At 52.9% G+C, this 23018-nt stretch overlaps 1 protein-coding gene across 2 annotated transcripts; it reads left to right on the forward strand.

The window, feature by feature from the left end:
• The first annotated feature begins 2507 nt into the window (after positions 1–2507).
• Positions 2508–22906, forward strand: Man2a2 (mannosidase alpha class 2A member 2). 2 transcript variants are annotated; one of them, XM_032893342.1, is made up of 23 exons: positions 2508–2726; positions 3558–3815; positions 3885–4029; positions 4148–4319; positions 4720–4847; positions 5069–5242; positions 5541–5727; positions 8373–8550; positions 8790–8992; positions 9124–9306; positions 9455–9569; positions 9790–9857; positions 9982–10147; positions 11267–11503; positions 12658–12780; positions 13032–13146; positions 13381–13514; positions 14050–14191; positions 16109–16245; positions 16538–16612; positions 18809–19003; positions 19140–19247; positions 20344–22906. In XM_032893342.1, exons 1-23 carry the CDS (start codon positions 2538–2540, stop codon positions 20494–20496), a joined length of 3585 nt encoding a protein of 1194 aa, XP_032749233.1. In that variant the 5' UTR covers positions 2508–2537; the 3' UTR covers positions 20497–22906. The 2 variants fall into 2 exon arrangements, with proteins under 2 accessions (XP_032749233.1, XP_032749234.1); XM_032893343.1 differs by lacking the exon at positions 16538–16612 and having other exon boundaries at positions 2509–2726.
• The last annotated feature ends 112 nt before the right edge of the window (positions 22907–23018 follow it).

The following is a 23018-nucleotide window of genomic DNA, read 5'->3' on the forward strand; positions in this document are numbered from 1 at the left end:
GATAGTTTACACCACGTAGTAAAATTTGTTTTGCTCTGTAGCCCAGGCTGGTATCCATTTGCTGGGATTCTCTTGCCTCAGCTTCACAAGAGTTGGACTTTAGTGGGCATCACCAGCTCAGTTCCAGGCAGTAATTTTAATAATCTTTTTCCCTTTTGACACACGGGCTCAAATGTGTAGTCCAGAATAGCTTCCGACTTGTAGCAATCTGAGATAGGAGGATTATAGGTATGTGCCACTACGACCTAGCAAACATTTTTTTTCCCCTAAGTAGCTATGGCTATCCTGGAATTCAAGATGTACACCAGACTGGCCTTGAACTCAGAGATCTGTGTGCCTCTGCCTTCTAGGTGCTGGGATTAGGGGACCAGGGTGCTGGGACGTGTTTCTACATCCAGTCAAACATTAATCTTAAAAGGAAATTAGGGAATTTGTGGAGATGTTCATTGAAGTATGGTGCCTTACGCTGCAGATCAGAAACCTAGATGGTCAGCAGAGGAGTAACCTTTAATTGCATGGTATGCATTTTCTCCTTAGTGGCAAGAAACCCAGAGCTACCAGGAACGCACAGCATCTAGAGGGAGGCAGTATCCCTTTGACTAAGAAACATCACTGTGGAGTCCACAAAGCATGATTTTACCCTTTCTGTGTCTGCCTAAATCTTACTCTTGGAAGACCCAGAGAAAACAAAAACAAAAAACAAAACAACAAAACAAAACAAAACTGAGTGGCGCGGACCTGCTGGGGTTCTGCTGCGCGCGCTCTGACGGGTCAACGGCTGCGCAGAGCCGCACCGCAGCCATAGTGGACCCCGGCGGCGCCGACCCAGCGGGAGGAGACCGAGCCTGGTGCCAGGGGGCGCTGCGGAACCCGGCGGGGGGCGAGGCAGCGGCGGGGCCCGGCACTAGGGGACGCTGCACGCAGTCCCCCCGCGCCCCTCCTCCTGCCCGGCGCGCCGCTCGACCCCGCGGAGGCGGGAGCGCGGGAGCACAGACGCGGGGCGAGCGCAGGGAGCGCGCAGCGGTCCTGTCCCCCGCGGGAGCGCGGCTGCAGGGCCGAGCCGGGGCGGTGGGTGGGCAGGCGTCTGTCTTAGCCTGCGCATCTGCCAGCGCGCTGGCCGAGGTCCCCGGGGATGCGAGCAGTGGCGGCTTGGCGGGCCGGGTCCGGAGCGGCGCGGAGGCCGGCCGCGTACGGTAACGGGCCAGGCGGGGTGTGGGCGAGGACTCCAGCCTGTAGGCCGTGGGCGTTGCGGCCCCCGACTGCTGGTTGAGCCCGGAGGACTGGAGTGGGCTGGGCGGGCTGGAGGAGGGGGTACATCGCGGCCGGTAACTGCCCCACGGTGACCCAGCTCCTGCTTCTTAGCTCCGCCCTCTGTGGCCCGGACCCAATCTCCAGGGACTAAAAATATTGCCCGGAGGCTCCTGAGCGGAATCAGATCGCGTTAAGTAGGACGCAGGCTGAGGTGACAGAGCTTTTCAGCACCAGGGCCGGAAGAGCAGACTCCAGAACGCGGTCCCGCCCACGCGCGTTCAGGAGCTAGCGTCCTCCCTCCTCCAGCAGGCAAGTGGGGACTCGCGGGCGGTGGCAGCGGGCACTGTGGGTCGTCTCGAGTTGCCCCGTTACAGAGCAGCTGTGCCCGGCTTCTGCTACCCTGGGGACTTTGAGTCTCGCTGCTATCTTCTAAGGAGCCCCTTTAAAGCACTCTGGAAGCCAGGGCTGGAAGTTTTGCACAGTAGCAATAGTACTGACAGGGACAATACTAGAACTGGGTTGTTAGAAACACGAGCATTTCTTCTTCTCTAAAACGAAATCTATTCTGTATTCTTCTCTGAGACAGGATTTGGGCCAGGCACTATTTCTGCTGAGTTTCAGCCTGCCCCAGGAGGTCAAAGGGGTGGGGGGGGGAGGGAGTGGGGAGCTGCCTGCCTCGCCAGCCCGTGATTGTACCGCTAAGTCAAACAAAATAAAAGCTCTGGTATTTATACATCTGAAGGGAGGAAACACATGGCTTGGGAGCGCCTTCACAGAGTCCTGAGCAAGCTGTTTGCAATCAGTGGTTTTGTAATGAAGTGTGGGTCAGAGCCAGAGCCGGGGTGATGGGAGTGGGGGGTGGGGGGTGGAGGGGCTCCGTTATCCCTGTTTGTTTGGTTTTAGTGTGTTGCCTTTATTTATGTGCATGGACGCCACAGAAAACGTGCGGTAATCAGAGAACAATTTGTGATAGTATTTTTTCACCTTCTACCTTATGAATCAAATGAATTACCTTGGTTGGCAGGCTTGGCCGCAAGTGCCTCTTTACCTACTCAGCTGTCTCACCTACCACACACACTCACCATATCCTGGTTTTTAGAGTTTGGGCTGAGGGGAAACAGAACTCCTGTCCCACAGGACCAGCCTCAGATGTATGTGCTACTTGTGTGTTGGGAGTCACAACCAAGATTTGGCACTTGAAAGCTTGCCTTTTTACCCAGAGTCAGGCGAGTGCCCCATGGGAACCCACGGGGCATTTGTTAGGAAGACCAACAAGAGGATTTTGCATGCCAGAACTACAGGTGGTGTCTCTCCCTCCTGCCAGGAGTGTGCCTGGTGTCAGTATGAAGCTGAAAAAGCAGGTGACAGTGTGCGGGGCTGCTATCTTCTGTGTGGCCGTCTTTTCCCTGTACCTAATGCTGGACCGAGTGCAGCATGATCCTGCCAGACACCAGAACAGTGGGAACTTCCCCAGGGTGAGTCATGCCCTGTTCTCTTCTTCAAATGCAAGTCACCTGGGCTCAGGGGAGCTATGTCAGCCCGGGACAAGAACACCCTCCTCCCCCACTGTCTTAGGTATTGGACCAAGAGCCTCCTCATGAGCACACATGAACGCAACATTAACGATCTACAACTGAGTTAGTTATCTGTAGCCAGGAACACTCCTAGGCAGATTTTGGAGGTTGATGCTAAATGTGTGCTTTTCCACGGGGCTATGCTCCTAACTGTAACAGGAAGTGAAAAGCAACAATGTGGAAGAATAGAGGGGGGAGGAGGAGGGGGAGGAGGGGGGAAAGGAAGAGGAGGAGGGAAGAGGGAGAGAAGGGGGAGGAGGAGAAGGAGGAGGAGGGAGAGGAGGGGGAAGAAGAAGGAGAAGGAGGAGGAGGAGGAGGAAGAGGAGAAGAAGAAGAAGAAGAAGAAGAAGAAGAAGAAGAAGAAGAAGAAGAAGAAGAAGAAGAAGAAGAAGAAGAAGAAGAAGAAGAAGAAGAAAGTTGCCTTGTGTATTGATAGTCTGATTTGAGTTCTTGGCAGACACTGCTAATTGACTGAAGTCTTTCTTTTCCATTAAGCTGAATGCTGTCCTCAGCACCATGCTTGAGACAGGAAGTACATGTAGGTCACTGAGCACAGGCATGTGAGATGCGGTAGTACTTCCAAGCTAAGTGGATGGGAGCCTGCAGGAGTGATGTGAGGAGTGTGCCATCCCTGCAGGCCTGTGGTCCGACACGGCCTGAGGAGAGGGGTATCAGAGTCACACCAGTCAGGTACCACCACTTCCTGAGCCTTCCTGTCCTTGTTCTTGGCAGAGCCAAATTTCTGTGCTACAGAACCGGATCGAACAGCTGGAACAACTGTTGGAGGAAAACCACGAGATCATAAGCCATATCAAGGACTCTGTGCTGGAACTGACAGCCAATGCGGAGGGCCCACCAGCCCTGCTGCCCTACCACACGGCCAACGGCTCCTGGGCTGTGCTCCCCGAGCCCCGGCCCAGCTTCTTCTCTGTCTCCCCCGAGGACTGCCAGTTTGCTTTGGGGGGCCGGGGTCAGAAGCCAGAGCTACAGGTAAGAGCTGGAGCTGACAGGGGCCCTCTCCCGCTCAGACGGGCACTGAGCCACATTGTTCCCTGGCAGATGTTAACTGTGTCTGAGGATTTGCCGTTTGACAATGTGGAGGGCGGCGTGTGGAGGCAAGGCTTCGACATCTCCTACAGCCCAAACGACTGGGATGCTGAAGACCTGCAGGTGTTTGTGGTGCCCCACTCCCACAATGATCCAGGTGAAGAGCCAGCAGGCCCCGGCCGCAGGGTGCGGGGCAGGCTTTCTGGTGACAGGCATAAGGAGGGCGCGACGGAAGTAGGTGACATATTCAGGGGACCTTGTGCTGGCTCCCCCAGGCTGGATCAAGACTTTTGACAAGTACTACACGGAACAAACCCAACACATCCTCAACAGCATGGTGTCCAAGCTGCAGGAAGATCCCCGACGGCGCTTTCTCTGGGCAGAAGTCTCCTTCTTCGCCAAGTGGTGGGACAACATCAGTGCCCAGAAAAGGGCAGCAGTTCGAAGGTCAGTTGGGAAGGCGTAGGAGGGTCATTATCTAAGCCCTGGGTGCGCAGCTTGGGCTTGTCTTGTCGTGCGGCTGCCAAGCTAGCAGGAAGGTAGAGCTGTGGCAGGAGCGGGGAATCGAAGGTCTGTTAGTGTTCAGGGAAATCGGAATGCTCGGAGCATAAGGGAGGAAGCGAGACCTCGGCCTCTGAGCACAGAAGGGGGTCCTGAGGTAAGCAACCAAGACAAGGCCAGGCAGGCTGCAGAGAAAGGAGGATGGGTGAGCGCTCTCTCGGTTATCAGCCACATCGCACGGGTGACCTGGCTGGCTAAGGCCAGTGTATGTAGTCCCTGCCATTCTCTGGCCACCAGGCCCAAGCAAAGGGTCCCTGCCCCACCCCACGTGTGCCTTCATCCTCAGGCTGGTGGGGAATGGGCAGCTGGAGATCGCAACGGGTGGATGGGTGATGCCGGATGAGGCCAACTCCCATTACTTTGCCCTGGTCGACCAGCTCATCGAGGGACACCAGTGGCTGGAGAGAAACCTGGGTAAGTGCAGGCACAGGAGCTAGGCTCTGTCCCCAGACCAGGGCCTGAATGTTGTTGGCAAGGTGCTGTGAGGTCCGGGGGGTTGGGAAGGAGTTGCTCCTTTCTAGGCTCATGCAGCCTATCTGATGGGTAAGGCAGGAGCTGGCCGTCTTCCCAGGCACCAAGAGGTCAGGGGCCAGTCCCCTGGTATTTAGGGCCTTTGACTTCTGTGTGGGGCTTAGGTGCAACTCCTCGCTCGGGCTGGGCAGTGGACCCCTTTGGACACAGCTCCACCATGCCTTACCTGCTGCGCCGTGCCAACCTGACCAGCATGCTAATTCAGAGGGTGCATTACGCCATCAAGAAGCACTTTGCGGCCACTCACAGCCTGGAGTTCATGTGGAGGCAGACGTGGGGTAAGACCAAGTAAGGGCACGCGTGGGTTTTATCGCAGTGCAGTCTCAGGAGAGAGTCGTATTGACCTCTGCTGGCTTCTGTGGGCACATCTCCTGCAGGAGTTGTAGATGTGGGAGCCCCATGTCCTATTCCCAGCCTACACGACACGTATGCTACAGCCTTAAGTCTTGCTAGAACCTCAGTGCCTCTCAGGGCTGGTCTATAGATGCCGTGAATCTGCAAGCCCCTGATGTCCCTGTGGCCAGCTCCTAAGGCTGTCCACTGCCAGAGGCTGACCCTGTGCTATGTCTTCCGTAGATTCAGACTCCAGCACAGATATCTTCTGCCACATGATGCCCTTCTACAGCTACGACGTCCCACACACCTGTGGCCCTGATCCTAAGATCTGCTGCCAGTTTGATTTCAAACGTCTGCCGGGTGGGAGAATCAATTGTCCTTGGAAGGTGCCGCCTCGGGCTATCACAGAGGCCAACGTGGCAGACAGGTATCTGCTGTCAGCCCTGCTTGGGCCAGGGGCTGGGTTTGGGGTTTGGGGTTTGGGGTTTTGAGCTATGTATGGTCTTGCCGTGTAGCTCCAGCAGGCTCCAATGCCATCCTCCTGCTCCAGTCTCTGGGGTCCACAAGCTTTTGCTACCACACCCAGCTGGTGTTGACATTTTACTCCAAAGAGGAGTTAGACTGAAACCTGGTTTCTGCTCTTGGTTGTGCCACATGGGACATGATGCTGACCATACCTGGAAAAAATGGTAGACTCTGGGGGGTGAGTTGAGGCCGAGAGTCTGCAGTAGGGACTCCTTAGTGCCTCCTGGGAACGGGAATGGCAGAATGGAGCTAAGCAAATGTCTTTCCCAGAGTGCTTTTACCTCCCTCAGTGAGGATGCCTTCTGATGTCTTAATAGACTTGGGGAGCATCTCTACCCCACCCCCACCCCTGTAGTTTTGCTTTTGTTTTTGAGGTAGGCTCTGTCATACTCCAAGCTGACTGGCCTCAGACCTGCCTCCAGCATGATTTGCCACACCCCATTATGCCCAAACCAGAGGTTTGTGAATGCACTCTACCAGCTGAGCTCCATCCCCAGCCCTGAACAATTCTTTTTTTACCGTCCTGAGACAGAGTCTCACTATGTAGCCCTGGCTGTCCTGTAACTCACTATGCAGATTGGGCCAGCCTCAGACTCAGAGATCCGCCTGCCTCTGCTTTCCAAGTGCTGAGGCTGCAGGCCTGTGTGGATGTGCTGGGCCCCCGCCCTAAACTGTTCTTACCAAACAGTTCTTGCACTGGTACCCTTTCTTGCAAACTCCCAGCTGCCGTCCTGCCGTGGATTCAGGTTCTCTGGCTCAGCTCTAGGTCAGGCAATGGGCCAAATCTTGTTCAGATCCACCCAGTTCTGCCAGAGAGCCTCTACCCACTGAGAAAAAAAGACCTGTCCCCTTGAAAAGACTACTAAGGGACCTCAAAGATGCCACTGTAACTAAAATTAGACCCCTACAAAAGTGTTGGTTTAGGGTGATCTAAATGTGAGGGTGTAATATATGTAGCAGCAGTCAAGCTAGCACTGAAGTCCACCCCCCCCTCTCTCTCGTGTGTGTGTGTATGTGTGTGTGTGTGTGTGTGTGTGTGTGTGTGTGTGTGTGTGTTTTCTTCTTAGTTTTGGAGACAAGGTCTTGTCATGTATCTCTGGCTTGCCTGGTACTCACTGTGTAGCTCAGGCCTACCTCAAACTTGCAACCATCCTCCTGCCCCAACCTCTAAGTGTTGGGATTCTAAAACTCTAAAAAAGCCTCTAATGACATGCCGTAAGGTTCAATTGGCTAAATAGTATAGATTTAAAAACATGTTCTCCTACAGTTCAAGTTAGGCACTATTGTGTGTCTCTGTGTGTATGTGTCTGTGTGTGTGTGTGTCTGTGTGTACTGTGTCTGTGTGTGTGTATGTGTCTGTGTGTGTGTATGTGTCTATGTGTGTATCTGTATGTGTGTGTATGTGTCTATGTGTATATGTGTGTGTATGTGTCTGTGTCTGTATACGTGTCTATGTGTCTGTATCTGTATGTGTGTATGTGTCTGTGTGTCTGTATGTGTGTGTGTGTGTCTGTGTGTGTATGTGTGTGTCTGTGTCTGTATGTGTGTGTCTCTGCATGTGTGTATGTCTGTGTGTGTATGTGTGTGTGTGTCTGTATGTGTGTGTGTCTGTCTGTGTGTGTATGTGTGTGTGTCTGTATGTGTCTGTGTGTCTGTGTGTGTGTGTGTGTGTGTGTGTGTGTGTGTGTGTCTGTGTGTATGTGTGTGTCTGTGTGTGTGTGTGTGTGTGTGGTGTGTGTGTATGTGTGTGTGTGTCTGTATGTGTCTGTCTGTGTGTGTGTGTGTGTGTGTGTGTGTGTGTGTGTATCTGGGGCCAGGGAGGGCGTGGAGCTCTAGAGTCTCACATAGCTGAAGCTGTCATTGAACTTGATGTGTAAATAGGATGGGTTTGAACTACTGATCAGTGCTGGCAGTATAGGCATGTGCTACCACACCCAGTAGGCCTTCTCTATGTAGACCTGGCTGGCCTCAAACATGGGGTCTTCTTGCCTGAGTTTCCCGAGTACTGGGATTACAAGTATGTGGCACTGTGCCTAGCTTTTCATGGGATTTTCTTTTTCTTTTCTTGAGACAGGATTTCATTACATCAACCTAGCTGGCCTGGAACTTGTTATGTAGATCAGGCTGGTCTCAAACTCACTCGCCTCCCAAGTGCCAGAGTTAAAAGCAAGTGGCACCAGGCATAGTTTGCAGGTCTGTGAATGTATATGGCGGCCCGAGGTTAGCATCAGAAATGTTCCTTGGTCTCTTTCCACCTTAGTCATTGAAAAATTGCTCAGTTGAATCCGGGTCTCATCTCTGGTATTGGCTAGTATAAGCATGCAGCTTGCTGTGGGGATCCTGTCTCCACCCTCTGAGCGCCGAGATTACCGTCCAGCCACCACGCACATGGTCATTTATTTACATCTTGGAGGGGAGTGTGTCTAAACTCCAGCCATCATGCTTGTGTGACAAGTACTTGATCCCTTGAGCCACCTCTGCAGCTCCCTCCCTGGTGTTTTTAAGCCTGTGGCTTCCTGTTGGGCCAGTGACCATCTGTGTTTCCAGGGCAGCCCTGCTCCTGGACCAGTACCGGAAGAAGTCCCGGCTGTTTCGAAGCAGTGTCCTCCTTGTGCCACTGGGTGATGACTTCCGATATGACAAGCCCCAGGAATGGGATGCCCAGTTCTTCAACTATCAACGGCTTTTTGACTTCCTCAACAGCAAGCCAGAGTTCCACGTGCAGGTGGGCGCACACATACAGACCTGCAGACGCTACGGTGCTCCCACCTGGGCCTTCCTGGGCTCTGGGTCATCCCCAGGCAAGGTTTCTAAGCCCAGAAGAGCAGGGCACACAGAGTTCCTGCCTTGTACTAGACAAAGTCGTCACCTCTGTCTTCCCTTGCAGCATTGTAGGAAGGATATTGTGGCCAGAGTTCTCAGGAGGCTCTGTAATTGATGGTAGCTCATTTTGGGTCCCTACAGGCACAGTTTGGGACCCTCTCTGAGTATTTTGATGCCCTGTATAAGAGGACAGGAGTGGAGCCTGGTGCCCGGCCTCCAGGGTTTCCTGTGCTGAGTGGGGACTTCTTCTCCTATGCTGACCGGGAGGACCACTACTGGACAGGCTATTACACTTCCCGGCCTTTCTATAAGAGCTTGGACCGCGTGCTAGAAACTCACCTTCGGTGAGACTTGTCCTCCTCCTGCTGCTGAGTCGGGAGGGGCTGGGTGGGAGAGAGGACCCCTCAGTGTGTGGGTGGCCCGTGGGGGTGAGGTCAACTAGAACAGGAAGGCTCTGACTTCTTTCTCTGGGTAGAGGGGCAGAGGTTCTATACAGCCTGGCTTTGGCGCATGCCCGCCGTTCTGGACTGACTGGCCAGTATCCGCTGTCTGATTACGCTGTCCTGACGGAAGCTCGCCGTACACTGGGCCTCTTCCAGCACCACGATGCCATCACCGGAACTGCCAAGGAGGCAGTAGTAGTAGACTATGGGGTCAGGTAGGAGCCACCCCTGTTTTCCCTCACCACGTCAAAGAGAGGATACGTGGGTGATTGGATGGTAGGCTGCTGAGGGCTGGTCCTGTTGGCATAGCAGACAGCCTCCCTGTGGCCCTCTTCTCTCAGCTTTCTCTCCTGCTCACCATAGGTTGCTGCGTTCCCTGGTCAGCCTAAAGCAGGTCATCATCAATGCTGCCCACTACCTGGTGCTGGGGGACAAGGAGACCTACAGCTTTGACCCTAGGGCACCTTTCCTCCAAATGGTGGGCCCCCTCCTACCTCTGCTTGAGAGATGCTCTGGTGTGGGTGGGTACTATCTCAAGAGCTGCTAGTGGTGGGTACAGTTCCTTTTTTTCCCTTTTCTTGTTTTGGGGTACAAATTCCATGCTTAAGGTGGTTGGTGGCCCATGTCCTGGACAGGCTGGGGTAGGGGAAGCGGTTGAGTCTAGTCACCGTTCTTCCTTCCTGCCCACGACATTGCAGGATGACAGTCGAGTAAGTCACGATGCCCTGCCTGAGCGCACGGTGATCCGTCTGGACTCCTCACCCAGGTGAGCCAGGCCTGGCGAGGCTCTCAGAGCACCCTCCACCCCAGCTCGGCCCTTGTTCCTGCTGCTGCTGCTTCTGCTCTGCTGCCACAGCAAGCTCCTGGGTCAGCCCACCTTCCACCCACAGGTTTGTGGTGGTCTTTAACCCACTGGAACAGGAGCGGCTCAGTGTGGTGTCCCTGCTGGTCAACTCGCCCCGGGTGCGAGTGCTTTCAGAGGAGGGTCAGCCCTTGTCTGTGCAGATCAGTGTGCAGTGGAGCTCCGCCACCAACATGGTCCCCGATGTCTACCAGGTGAGGCAGGGCACAGCCCTCCCTGCTTGTCAGTACCTCCCTTGGGGCCTCACTCCCCACGAACACCCGCCCCCCACTCCCCTGCTGTGGCCTGCTCACTCCCCAGGATGGAAGGAGCAGGTGGCCTGGGGAGAGGCATTGGGGACAGTCACAACTGGGATTTGAGTGTCCTTAAAAGGACAGCGAGGACCGTGTGATAACAATTATAGCAAAGACAGCGAGCAAGCACCAGCAGCCGTTCACTCAGCAAGTATGTATGTTTACGTCACTGGCACGGGCTCTGGCCTCAGTTCCTGGACTCAAGCTTCTAATGAGGAGTTAGTGTGTTGACTTACTCTGTATTCATGAAAACAAATGTTCAGATGTAGTTCATGCTAGGCTCTGCTCTAAGTGCCTAATTATTTAATCCGTTAAAAAAATTTTTTTTAGCACACACCTTTGATCCCAGCACTCATGAGGCAGAGGCAAGGAGTTCTATGAGTCCAGCCTGGTCTGCAGAGTGAGTTCCAGGACAGTCAGGGCAACACAGAGAAACCCTGTTTGAAAAATAAAGGGGGGAGGGATAAACAAAAGTTTTTAAGACAAAGGCCTTGCCGCATAGCCCAGGCTGGCCTCAGACTCGCTGCATAGCCCAGGCTGGCCTCAGACTCGCTGCATAGCCCAGGCTGGCCTCAGACTTGCTGCATAGCCCAGGCTGGCCTCAGACTTGCAATCCTCTGCCTTAGCGTCCTGACTGCAGGATACAAAGATATACCAGCGGTCACTCCCGGGGTTCATTTAAATTCTCACTAGTGCACGCCCTGATGCTACTCTGATTTCCCCAGGAACCGAGGTCAAGTTACTTGCCTACGGTCACTCAGTCTCTGTGAAGCCTGCTCCAGACCCTAGGCTCTCACCCCGGCGGGCGGGCGGGTGGGCGCTGTGAGCCTTTGCTGAACAGTGTGCGGCATGACACTGGGACCCAGAACCAGGATCCCCAGACAGACAGGGTTCTTCAGATAGAGATGTAGGGTTCTGCGCTTAGCTTCAGAAAGCAGAGCACCGAGGTCAAGGGTGGAGGGTAGAAGGCCAGCCCGGGACAGTCAGGGCTGATGCTTCTTACTGCCCCCATGCTCACAGGTGTCAGTGCCTGTCCGCCTGCCAGCCCTGGGCCTAGCTGTGCTGCAGCTGCAGCCAGATCTCGATGGACCCTACACACTGCAGTCTTCAGTGCATGTCTACCTGAACGGCGTGAAACTGTCTGTCAGCAGGCAAACAACATTCCCTCTCCGTGTTGTGGACTCGGGCACCAGCGACTTCGCCATCAGCAATCGCTACATGCAGGTCTGGTTCTCCGGCCTTACTGGGCTTCTCAAGGTAAAGGGCCAGGCCAGGGGAGGAGGGTAGGGACCAGAGGCAGGCATGGGGGTCAGGGGGCTTGTGTACAACTGTTCCTGCTCCCCTGTCAACTGATTCACAGAGATTTGGGGGTGAGCATTAGCAGGACCAAGCTAACAGCCTGGCAAGGCTGAACGTGTTAATCACCCGCTACCGGGTCAGTGACTCGTAAAGAGAGGTTTAGTCCAGCTCCCAGTTCTGAGCTCCAAGTCTGCGGCTGGGCAGACCCTTAGCTTTGGGCCTGTGGTTCGGCAGCAGGCCCTGGCAGAGAGCACATCTCAGCAGAGTGAATTACTTCACAGCCAGGAATGCAAGAGAGGGGTTGGTGCTTGTGCACACACCTGCGATTTCAGCAGTGGATAGGGTAGGATCAGAAATTCAAGGCCATCTTTGGTTACATGGCAAGTGTGAGGCAACATGAGACCCTTGTCTCAAAAAAAAAAAAAAAAAGAAGTTGGGTCTGTTTGCACACACCTTTAATCCCTGCACTGGAGAGGCCGAGACAGGTGGACCTCTGTAAACCTGAGGCCAGCCTGGTCTACATGGTGGGTTCCAGGTCAGCCAGAGCTACACAGTGAAACAATGTCTCAAAAAAAAAAGTACAGAAAGGGGACTGGCTGTGGCTCATGGTCGCCAAGTGCTCTAGAATCCCTCGGTTTGTTCCCCCACACTGCAGAAAGCCAAGTGTGCTAGCATACACTTGTAACCCAGCATTGGGAGGTGGGGGCAGGAGGATCGGAAGTTAAGATCAGCCTTAGGTGGGGGGTGGTGGTGGTGTCTTTAATCACAGCCAATGGGAAGTAGAGGAAGAGGGATTTCTGGGTTCAAGTCCGACTGCTGTAGAGCGAGTTCCAGGACAGCCAGGGCCACACGGAGAAACCCTGTATCAAAAAAAAGAAAAAAAAAAAAAAAAAAGAAGAAGAAAAGAAAAGAAAAGGTAGAAGGGAAGCGGTGGGAAGGGACAGGGTCCCACCTTCCTCCACCTCTCCTAGTAGCAGCAGTCCCCTTACGGGACTAAGGTCCCAACTGTGGCACTGGGCTTGGCTCTTTGGGGGAAGTCAGTCCCTGCCCTCCCAGGGGGAGACCTGACAAGTTGGTGTGGGGCCAGGGGTCAGGGCTGTGTTTTTTGGCAGAGCGTCCGACGTGTGGACGAAGAGCAGGAACAGCAGGTGGACATGAAGCTCTTCGTCTATGGAACCCGCACATCCAAGGATAAGAGTGGTGCCTACCTCTTCCTGCCTGATAACGAGGCTAAGGTACCCAGACGCCTCACAGAACTGGGCGGCTCCTGGGGGGGGAGGACTTGGGAGGAACCTGGCCTACCCGGTCTTGTGCTACTGTGGGGGTTGGCGGGCCGTGGTCCTAACGATGGCTGTGGGCCTGTTCAGTGAAGGTAGGTGTTCAGGCCAGAGCACTGGGACAAGGATTTCTGTTGACCAAGCCTGGCTTGCTACTGCTGCTTTGTACTCTGTGCTGTGGGTCCAGTGGCCGCTTGCTCCTTTTCCAGCCCTACGTCCCTAAGAAACCTCCTGTGCTGCGCGTCACCGAAGGCCCTTTCTTCTCAGAGGTGGCTGCGTATTACGAGCACTTTCACCAAGTGATTCGACTTTACAACCTGCCAGGTGAGCCCCGCAGGTGGGGAAGGTCACCAGGTGTGAGTCCCACAGGCTGGCACCTGCTCCTCTTCCACCACTGTGGACAGGCAGATGTGTCACTGGACACGGGGATGCTTGGTTCTCTTGAGGAAGCCCATCCAACGGTGTCCCGAGGGCTCCCGGGAGGAGGGTGGGGGGCGCCTTCTCTGGAATAGTCTCCCGCTGTGCTCACCTCGCCTCCGGCTGCCCCTGTGTTTCCAGGGGTAGAGGGGCTGTCTCTGGACGTGTCGTTCCAGGTGGACATCAGGGACTACGTGAACAAGGAGCTAGCCCTGCGCATCCACACAGACATCGACAGCCAGGGCACTTTCTTCACAGACCTCAATGGCTTTCAGGTATTTCTTGGGCCCTATGGGACAGAACTTGTACTGCCTATGGCCTCTAACGCCAGAGCTGTGTGGAGGGGTGGGGGTGCCAAGGGCGGGTGGCAAGTATAGAGGGCCAGCGAAGTGGTTTAGTGGGTAAAAGCTCTTGCTTAACCCTGACAACCTGAGTTTGGTTCCCGGAATCCTCATAAAGGTGGGGGAGAGAACCCATTCCACAGACATGGCCTCGGACCTCCTGGTGTGGCACACACACCCATACATGCACATTATACACATACAGATAATTAGAAAAAAAATAGCTGGGTGATGGCTCACACCTTTAACCTCAGCCTTCGAGAGTCAGAGGCAAGCAGATCTCTTGAGTTGGAAACCAGCGAGGTCTACAGAGTGAGTTCCAGGACAGTCATGGCTACATAGAGGAACCCTGTCTTGAAAATAAACAATCAAATAACCAGCCAAACAGCCAGAAATGCCTTCCTACTGAGAACCCTTCAGAACACACATCAGACACCATTCCAGGCTGGCCTTGAACTCCTCCCTGTAGGTACAGCCCCGGAAGTATCTGAAGAAGTTGCCCCTGCAGGCTAATTTCTACCCTATGCCAGTCATGGCCTACATCCAGGATTCCCAGAGGCGCCTCACGCTGCACACTGCTCAGGCTCTGGGTGTCTCCAGCCTCGGCAATGGTGAGTAGGGAACCACATACCCTTTGTTCCAGTCAGCTCCCCAGTTCCCTCCCCTCTTCCCAGATCCCATTACCTCGGAGTCTGAAAAGGGGCGAGCCATCCCCAGCTCCTCTCAGTCACGCTTGGGCATCCTGTCTTTTGGTAGAAGCAGCTGGGTACTGAAGGAGTCTGACTTTCAGTTGAAGGGCTCAGCCCTCCCTCCCCCATCTCTCTCTCTCTCTCTCTCTCTCTCTCTCTCTCTCTCTCTCTCTCTCTCTCTCTCTCTCTCTCACACACACACACACACACACTCTGTCTCTCTTCTCTCTCTCTCTCACACACACTCTCTCTCTCTCTCATTTTTTTCATTCCTTTTTTTTTTTATTTTTGAGACAGGGTTTCTCTGTGTAGCCCTGACTGTCCTAGAACTCACTCTGCAGACCAGACTAACCTCAAACTCAAAGATCTGTCTGCCTCTGCCTCCTGAGTGCTGGGATTAAAGGCAACCACAGCCCAAAAGTAGGCAGCTCTTAGGTGGTTAAGTGCAATATTCAGGAAAGGAGAAAGATATATATTTTCCTCCTAATGGTCAGTAAAAGAAAAGATAACAACATTCTTACAAATCAAAGATTTCTAAGCCTAGTAGCACAGAGAGGCTGAGGAGGGACGGTCCTAAACTCAAGGCCAGTCTAGGCAACTTTAAGTAAGACTGTCTCAAGACGAAAGGTCAAAACAAAGGGGACTTGAGACTTGGCTCTGTGGGTGGCATGGACAAGATGTGAGCTTCCGCCCTCCGTGTGGAAACGTGAGAAGAGACAAGTTGGGAGCTCTCCCACCCCAGGGATTTGTGCAGCCTTGGGACAAACTGAGTAGTAACTTAGGGACTCTCAGGCCCTAGAGGTCTTCTGGAGTGGATATAGAGCTTGTGAAGGCCAAACCGAATGCAGGATTAAAGCTATGTCACAACAGTGGTGAGCGCTGTTCCTGCTTCCTCTATGGGAGGAATATGGCTCTCCCACCCTCTGCCAGGATTATTTGGGATTTGTCTGCCTTGAAACTCCTGAATGCAGCCATTGTCCTTGCTTGGTCAGCTGTCTGTCCCTCTGGGACATGGCGTATTAAGGAACGATTATCTTCTATGCAAGGGACCTATTTTAGAGTTGGAGATAGCCTTCTGTTTTTGCTCAGATTACAAAGCCAAGGACAATACAGAAATCAGAGATGAAAAGGAGCACTGGCCTCTGGGAGAGAGAGGATGTGTGGGTTGCTGTGGGAGAGCCTTCCTTTGTGCCTGTCAGCTTTTCAGTAAGACCCCTACCCCAAACAAATTCCAAATGGTTTACAGAGGTCGTCCTCTTCTGTCTCTTACCTGAGCCTGATTGGAGGCCTTGCTGAGCCTCCACCTCCTGCCTTCTGCCTGTCCTCACCACAGCCTGCTTCTGACAGGCAAGGCCGTCCACTCCAGCCTGGACTGCTGGGCCTTCTAGCTGATGCCAGGCAGTGTAAAATCAAGAGAGCACGTGTCAAGTCATGGGTCTCTCCACCCTGAGAAAGCCTGTCTCAGATGAGGAACTCGGCAGCATTGCAAACAGGCCTCTCTTTTCTGGCTGCTGGTTACTGTGTTCTCTGTGGCCCGTCCCTAAGAGGCTTCCTCCTGGACCTGGGGCCCGAGTCCTACCCCTGAGTCACAGAGGTGAACTGCCATGGTCAGTGCTCCCCTTTCTAGGCCCCCTGGTCTCACCTAGAAAAATAAGGTGAGACACCCACACACACTCTGCTCTCTCGGTACCAGGTCCATTGCTCTCTCTTCCAAGTTACTTAGCTTCTCTGTCTCGCTGGCTTTCCCCCTCAGGACCTGAGGTAGAGAGTCTGCTCCCAAGGCCTATGTCAGTTTAGACATGGGTTTTGCAAGCTGGAGCTCACTGTCACCTTCCTTAGGCCAGCTGGAGGTGATCTTGGACCGAAGGCTAATGCAGGATGACAACCGGGGACTAGGCCAAGGGCTCAAAGACAACAAGATCACCTGCAACCATTTCCGCCTCCTGTTAGAACGTCGAACCCTGATGAGCCCTGAGGTAAAATCTGGGCCCATTGTCCTGTGGGGGACCCTGGGGGTACCCAGATATACCTGGAGGAGGGCAAGGGGCAGACAGTAGAGCTTACTTACGCCACTGAGGCAGGAGGCTAGTTGGCATCATGCTAACCCATTTCATGCTGCTTGGCAGTCCCTCCCCCAGCTGTGCCCTGTCACCTAGCCCTTGTCATGTTCCTCTCCTGCCTTTCTTTCTCCTTCCCGCCCTTCATGCCTGAGCATTTCCTAACCTTGACGCAACGCTGGCCATCTCACAGTTTTCTTTGCCTCACCAGCCTGGCTTTTTCTCCAAACTGGCAGCCATGTTTAGGGGCTTGATCTTTTCCAGCAACACAATCAGGAACTCAAAGGTAAGGGTCAGGGAGGGACGTGGTGGCCTGGGGTGAGCAGCCTGGCACTGTAGTTGGAGTCTGCTGCCTAGAACCCCACAGATCGGCCTAGACACTTGTTCCTCGTGTAGATGCTGAGCCCTTGCTGTGCTGTGGGGATGAAAGGATGCAGGCCAATGTGCTGCTACCACTGGGCTCAACTCGTGAGCAGGGTCAGGAGTGGCTTTGAGCATGAGAGTATAAACAAGCAGTGGGGTCTCGGGTCTCGGTGGAGTCAAAAGGCGGCTTCCGGAAAGAGCAGTCATTAGGCTCAGCGTCTGTGAGTGGGGCCCACATGTGAAGTCGAAGGCCGGAAGACGGTGTGCAAGTGGGACTAGCTGTGATTTTTAGGCTAAAATAGTGCTGACTAGCATAGCGGCCACCATCCGCACATGCTGGCCGTTTCCTTTATTGGAACTTAGGATTGAATCTAGGGCTTTGCACATGTTAGGCAAGGGCTTCACCACTAAGCTAAATCAAAGTGCAGTTTAGTATTTTGGGTTTGGGTGTTTAAGGCAAGGTCTTATGTAGCCTGGGCTGCCCTTCTGATGTGGGGATATCCTTGGTAACCTTGATTTTCCTCTCACTGTTGCCTAGGCTGGCCTTGAACTCCTGAGTTTAAGTGAGCCTCCGGTCTGAGCCTCCTAAGTAGCTAAGACCACAAGAATATGCCACCTTGCCTAGCTACCTGTGGCTGGCTGGCTGCTTACCCTCTCTCTCTCTCTCTCTCTCTCTCTCTCTCTCTCTCTCTCTCTCTCTCTCTTTGAAATAAGGCATCAAATAGCCCAGGCTAGACTTCATCGTCCTGCCTCTATTTCCCAAGGGTTAGAATTAGAGTCTACACCACCATGCTGGGCTTTTCTTATCTGTGGTTACTCAGATGAGTTAAGATGATGTGAATCCAGGTTTTTACTCACACTGGCTACGTTTGTTGGGCCGGGTGCGGCGGCACGTGTCTCAGTCTCCAGAGAGTGGTGGCGGATCTCTGTGAGGCTGACCCCTGGTCTGCAGAGGGAATTCCAGGGCAGCCAGTACTACATAGTGAGAACCTGTCTCAAAAACTAAAAACTACAGGAGGCTGGAGAGTTCCTCAGCAGTTAAGAGCATTGCCTGCTGCTCTTCGAGAGGATCCAAGTTTGACCCCAGCACCTATAGGGCAGCTCGGGGTCATCTGTTAGTCCAGTTCGTGGAATCTGATGTCTTCCTCTGGCCTCCAAAGTGTACAGACAAAACTACCATACACACAAAATGATCATAATAAAATTCTTTTAAGATTTATTTTTTTTTATTTATATGAGTACACCGTCACTGTCTTCAGACACCAGAAGAAGGCATTGGATCCCATATCAGATGGTTGTGAGTCACCATGTGGTTGCTTGGAATTGAACTCAGGACCTCTGGAAGAGTAGTCAGTGCTCCTAATCACTGAACCATCTCTCCAGCCCATAAATTGCTTTGAAAAATTACCTTTAAACCCCCAGTGTTGTCAGTGGCTGTCACAGAAAGCATGGCAGGTAGTGGCTGTGTAGGGAGACAAAGTAGGGATGACAGTTTCAGATGTTGAAACAGGAAGCATTAGATGCTTGAAGTAAGCCAAGGATAGGAAGAAGAAATTGGAGAGGAAGTCTGTGTTGAAGACATTGCAAAAGCAAAGTCTTGAAGGGCCAAGGGGAGACTCTATATATGGTGGTGCCAGGAACAGGGATGAGCATACAGAAATGTAGTGGCTGTGGAGAAAAGTCTGTGTGATTCTGTGAGTGTGGCATCCTGGGAGCTACCAGGAGTCTTAGCAGTGGGGGCTCATGGACCTGAGCATCTGGCCGACACAGTGGATGTGGCATCTTACCACAGGACTTCCATTATTAGTAGCCTGTCCACAGTGAAGCATGTCTGTCTGTCTGTCGTCCATTTCTACACCTCTCTGTGGGATGACGGCACCGATGAGAGAGCATTCTTCATGGTAGTGTTAAAGAAAACAGAAGCAGGCCTAGTACCACGACTGTCTCCGACGGAGTGCCATGAGATGTAGCCCCCCATGAAGGGTTGGAGGCACGGGGCTGGTAACCAGGCAGCCAGAGTCCAAGGGAACTAGGAGAACTGTTTTGAAAGGAGCTGGCCTACATCCCCTTCACCTAGAGGGCTCTCTTCCCTCATTTACATTTTGGGTCCATCTTGCAGGTCCAACAGGAGCGCTCTACAAGCTACCCGTCCCTCCTCAGCCACATGACTTCCATGTACCTCAACACACCTCCTCTGGTCTTACCGGTGGCCAAGAGGGAGGGCACCAGCCCCACTCTGCACTCTTTCCACCCTCTGGCTTCTCCGTTGCCCTGTGACTTCCATCTGCTCAATCTGCGCATGCTCCCCGCCGAGGTGAGTGTCCTGGTCCTCCGTGCCAATCCTCCCCACCAGGCTCTGGCCCTCCTCCCTGCTCTCCTGTGTCCAGCCTTGCCTTCTTGGCAGACATACTGCTGACCCTCCACCGCTCTTGTCCCTGTCTGTCTTCCAGGACACCTTGCCCGCGGCTGATGCTGCTCTCATCCTACACCGCAAGGGTTTTGACTGTGGCCTTGAAGCCAAGAACCTGGGCTTCAACTGTACCACAAGCCAAGGCAAGGTGAGCAGGGTCCAGGTGTGGGAGGCGCGGCTGCTGGTCAGGATTGCAGAGTTCTAGGCTGAGAGCCTAGAGGAAGACTGGGCTCGGGTTGGCAGTAGGACAAGAGGAGAAGGTTGTAGCCTGAGGAGAAGGTATAGTCTCCAGAGACTAAGGGGAGCCTTTGACTTGTGTTTTGGGTAATGAAGTCAGCAGGAGCAGTTTTACACAAGCATGGAGCTAGAAACCTCAGGTTTCCTGAGGACAGACCTTTTCTTTTAGGTTTTTTTTTATTTTTTTATTTTTTTCCCGGAGCTGGGGACCGAACCCAGGGCCTTGCGCTTGTTAGGCAAGTGCTCTACCACTGAGCTAAATCCCCAACCCCGGACAGACCTTTTCTATGTGAAGTGGGAAACTGGAGAATGAAAGCCGCTGCACAGGGGTTGGGGATTTAGCTCAGTGCATGCTTGCCTAGGAAGCGCAAGGCCCTGTTCGGTCCCAGTCGAAAAAAAAAAAAAAAAAAAAAAAAAAAAAGCCGCTGCACCTTTTCAAAGCATCGCTCATGGTGTAAGCTGGCACGTTGCTTGCCTGGTGACAGTCCTTGTCCTCAGCTCACACAGCGTGCGTGGTGGGAGGTGCCCTACAACAAGGAGTATGGACAAGCTTCGGACCTGAGTCAGTTGGAGCAGAGCCCGGCCGGAGGCTTGCTGCTCCTGAGAGGGCTGTGGCTTCCGGCAGCTCGTTTCCCTCTTACTTTTTATATTTATTTATCTTATTTTCATTCTTTATTTTTGAGACAAGGTCACACATAACCTAGGCTGGATGCAACCTTACTGTGTAGCCAAAGCTGAGTTGAACTCCTGAACTGCCCACCTCTCCTTCCCAAGAGCTGGGGGTGGTGTTACACCGTCTTAGCTCTGAGAATCTGACAGAAAGCCAGGTGTGGCGGCTCACAATACAGTCCCAGCACTGAGGCAGGATTGCTCTGAGTTTGAGACCAGCCTGGACTACAGTGTGAGACCCTGTCTCAAAAAAACCCCAAAAGGTAGTACTTGGTGTAAGGAAGAACTTATCCAGTGTTAGCCATGCCTAGCTCACCCTGCCCCCTCTCTCTTCACAGCTGGCCCTGGGGAGCCTCTTCCATGGCCTGGATGTGCTATTCCTGCAGCCCACCTCTTTGACTTTGCTATACCCTCTGGCCTCGCCCTCCAACAGCACTGACATCTCTCTGGAGCCCATGGAGATCAGCACCTTCCGCCTGCGCTTGGGTTAGGTTAGGGCTTCTTGTGGCCTGAAGACGAAGTTCATCCACAAAGACTGCCTCCTAACACCAAGACCGAGTTGGACCAGCCACACTGAGTATCACATTCTGCCTCAGAACTGACAGACCATGCTCTGCCCTTACGTTGTCTATTGCTGCTTCTGTGTTTGGGCCAGCCCTTACATCAGCAGACGGCGGATGCAGTGGGACAGGGAGAGGAGGCCCTTCCCTTGGGTTGTAAGTAGCTGCCCAGCTGGGCACAGCTCAGGTTCCATCCTTTTCCCACAATGGGATCTAGGAAGAGCGGGGACAAACAGAAGAGGTCAGGGAGGCTGAGGGGAACAACCTCGCACCAGGTGACTGGAGTTACGACCGTGCTCTGTGGGGTGATGGGGCCCCACAGTGCTGGTATGAGGGCACAGGAGCAGGGTGATTCTGGGAGATGAGGGGTAGGTACCTGTTATTAGTGGAGTAAAGGCGTGGAGGAGTCCCTGTTTCTCCTGAGAGCCTAAAGGCTTCGTTGCTCTGTTCTGGCTCTGCTCTAAGTGCTGCTGGGCCTTTATGCCCTGGCTAGGGGCTGCTGGGTGGGAGGAAGGGCTTGCTGGACACTCCAGGCCGAGGCCACAGAGCACTTGAGGTACTCGTGCCAGTTTTCAGCTGCTCATTTGGTGTTGATTTGTGGCAGGGTAGGGAGTGTTTCCACCTGACCTGCTTCTTTATCTCACACACCAGTCTCCCCACAAGTTCCCATTGCCGGGACCCTGGCAGGGTTCCTTTCCCTAGAAGGGAAACGGAGCTTCCAAGACCTCTATGCTTGGGCATCTTGGGAAAGCAATCCCATGCTGGATCCCCCGGCAGGTTAACCGTGTTCCATCTGCCCGGTGTGTGGACAAGGAAGACAGAGATAAAATTAGGAGGCCATATGCTTCGATGAGCCTCCGGTTTTGCTTCACTCAATAGAGAATCTGTCTATAAACGATAAGATTTGGTAAAAGCGAAGTTTCATCCTTATGAAAACGTAGTAAGCCAAGTTAGAAAGAAGCGCCATGATCTAGAGAAAGGTCTCTGTCACCAGTTACTAAGGCACAGCGCAGCCATTCCCCTGAGAGTCAGAAGCTGGCCGGTGGCATGCTGGTACTTAAGGGTGTCCTGGTGTCACTAACCCATACTCCAGATGGAGACAAGAATTATAATTGCCACTGTTTTAAAACCATAAGCTACCTAAGAAACCTGCGTCAGCCAAAGACCCGGCAAGGCTTTCTATGAGTTGCCCTGTGAAGACTGGTTCTCCCAAAATCAGCCCATAAAAATTAATGTCATTCCCACGAGATTGGATACTTTTTGGAATTCTGCAGATTCTGGTGTTCATCTGGAAGATGACAGGCTGAAGATGTGAAGTAGTTCTGAATGGCAGTGGTGATGTGTGGCCGGTGACACTGAGGCGGTGTCTTATCAGAGTTCTCAAAGGACTTGGACTCTTCTGCCAGTGTGAATTCAGCTGCCATGAGAGGTCAGGTCACACAGACCTAGGCACATAGAAATTTAGTATATGATTTCAAGTGCAGGGGAGGGGAGATGAAGTATTTACTAGTGCTTTGAGACAACTAGCTATCTGTGAGACTTCTATCTCGGTTTCAAAAACAAAATAAAACCAAAAAATCCTAGGGCTAGAGGGGAAAAAAACAAACAAAAGAAAACAACAAAATCATCATCATCATCATCATCATCATCATCATCATCATCATCATCATCATCCCACTATGTACCTCTGACTGTGCTGGAACTCTCTATGTAAACCACGCTGGCCTGGAAATCACCAAGATACTCACCCACCTCTGCCTCCTAAATGCTGGGACTAAAGGATTGTACACCTGGAAAGAAAAAATATTTTTATATCCGTTGTAGGAAAGGCTTTTCTAGACATAACGTGAAACCGAATACATAATGGGGGGAAAGACATACACACACACGCAAAGCTTGAGAGCATGCTATAGGAAACAGGTTAAATCAATACAGGTGCGCGGGTGGGAGAGCATCTGTGTGAGTACCTTCATTGCAGGAGAAAGTGTTTTGACTTCTCAGAGAACGGCACCAGGGTCTGTCCAGCAGTCACCCAAAGATTCAGCAGTGACAGGGTTGAGTTCTCTTGCAGGTCCTCCAGAGTTTATGCTGCCAGGCTCAGACCACAGGGCTTCCTAGTCATGTCTTGGTGACAGAAATAAGGCGAAGCTTGGAGAGCACTTATCATAGAGTGGGGGTTGTGGACAAGCTCCTCAGCGAGAGCGTAAACACGGTAGAAAGCCTACAGAAACACTCGGACAGCAAGTGTTGTTTGCTGGTCTGTGGTTTGTAATCAAATGATAGGGGACACTGTGAACCCCTAGGAACTTTGCAGAATAAAGGATATTCTTTGGAGGTCAGAGATGTGCAGTGACTTGTCAGTTATTTGTCTGACAGGACAAATATTAATCACAAGCACACACTTTCATTGAGGGCGTCTTGCAGTGTATCCCTGACTAGCCCAGACTTGCCAT

This window comes from Rattus rattus, chromosome 2 (assembly GCF_011064425.1).
Source record: "Rattus rattus isolate New Zealand chromosome 2, Rrattus_CSIRO_v1, whole genome shotgun sequence".
Taxonomy (NCBI): domain Eukaryota; kingdom Metazoa; phylum Chordata; class Mammalia; order Rodentia; family Muridae; genus Rattus; species Rattus rattus.

Excerpts from the sequence above, each read along its gene's own strand:
- Man2a2 (XM_032893342.1), top strand. The coding sequence starts at position 2,538 with ATGCCAGAACTACAGGTGGTGTCTCTCCCTCCTGCCAGGAGTGTGCCT. Across the intron at positions 4,848-5,068 it reads GTGGCTGGAGAGAAACCTGG|GTGCAACTCCTCGCTCGGGC; the intron begins GTAAGTGCAGGC and ends TGTGGGGCTTAG. Across the intron at positions 19,248-20,343 it reads GTACCACAAGCCAAGGCAAG|CTGGCCCTGGGGAGCCTCTT; the intron begins GTGAGCAGGGTC and ends CTCTCTTCACAG.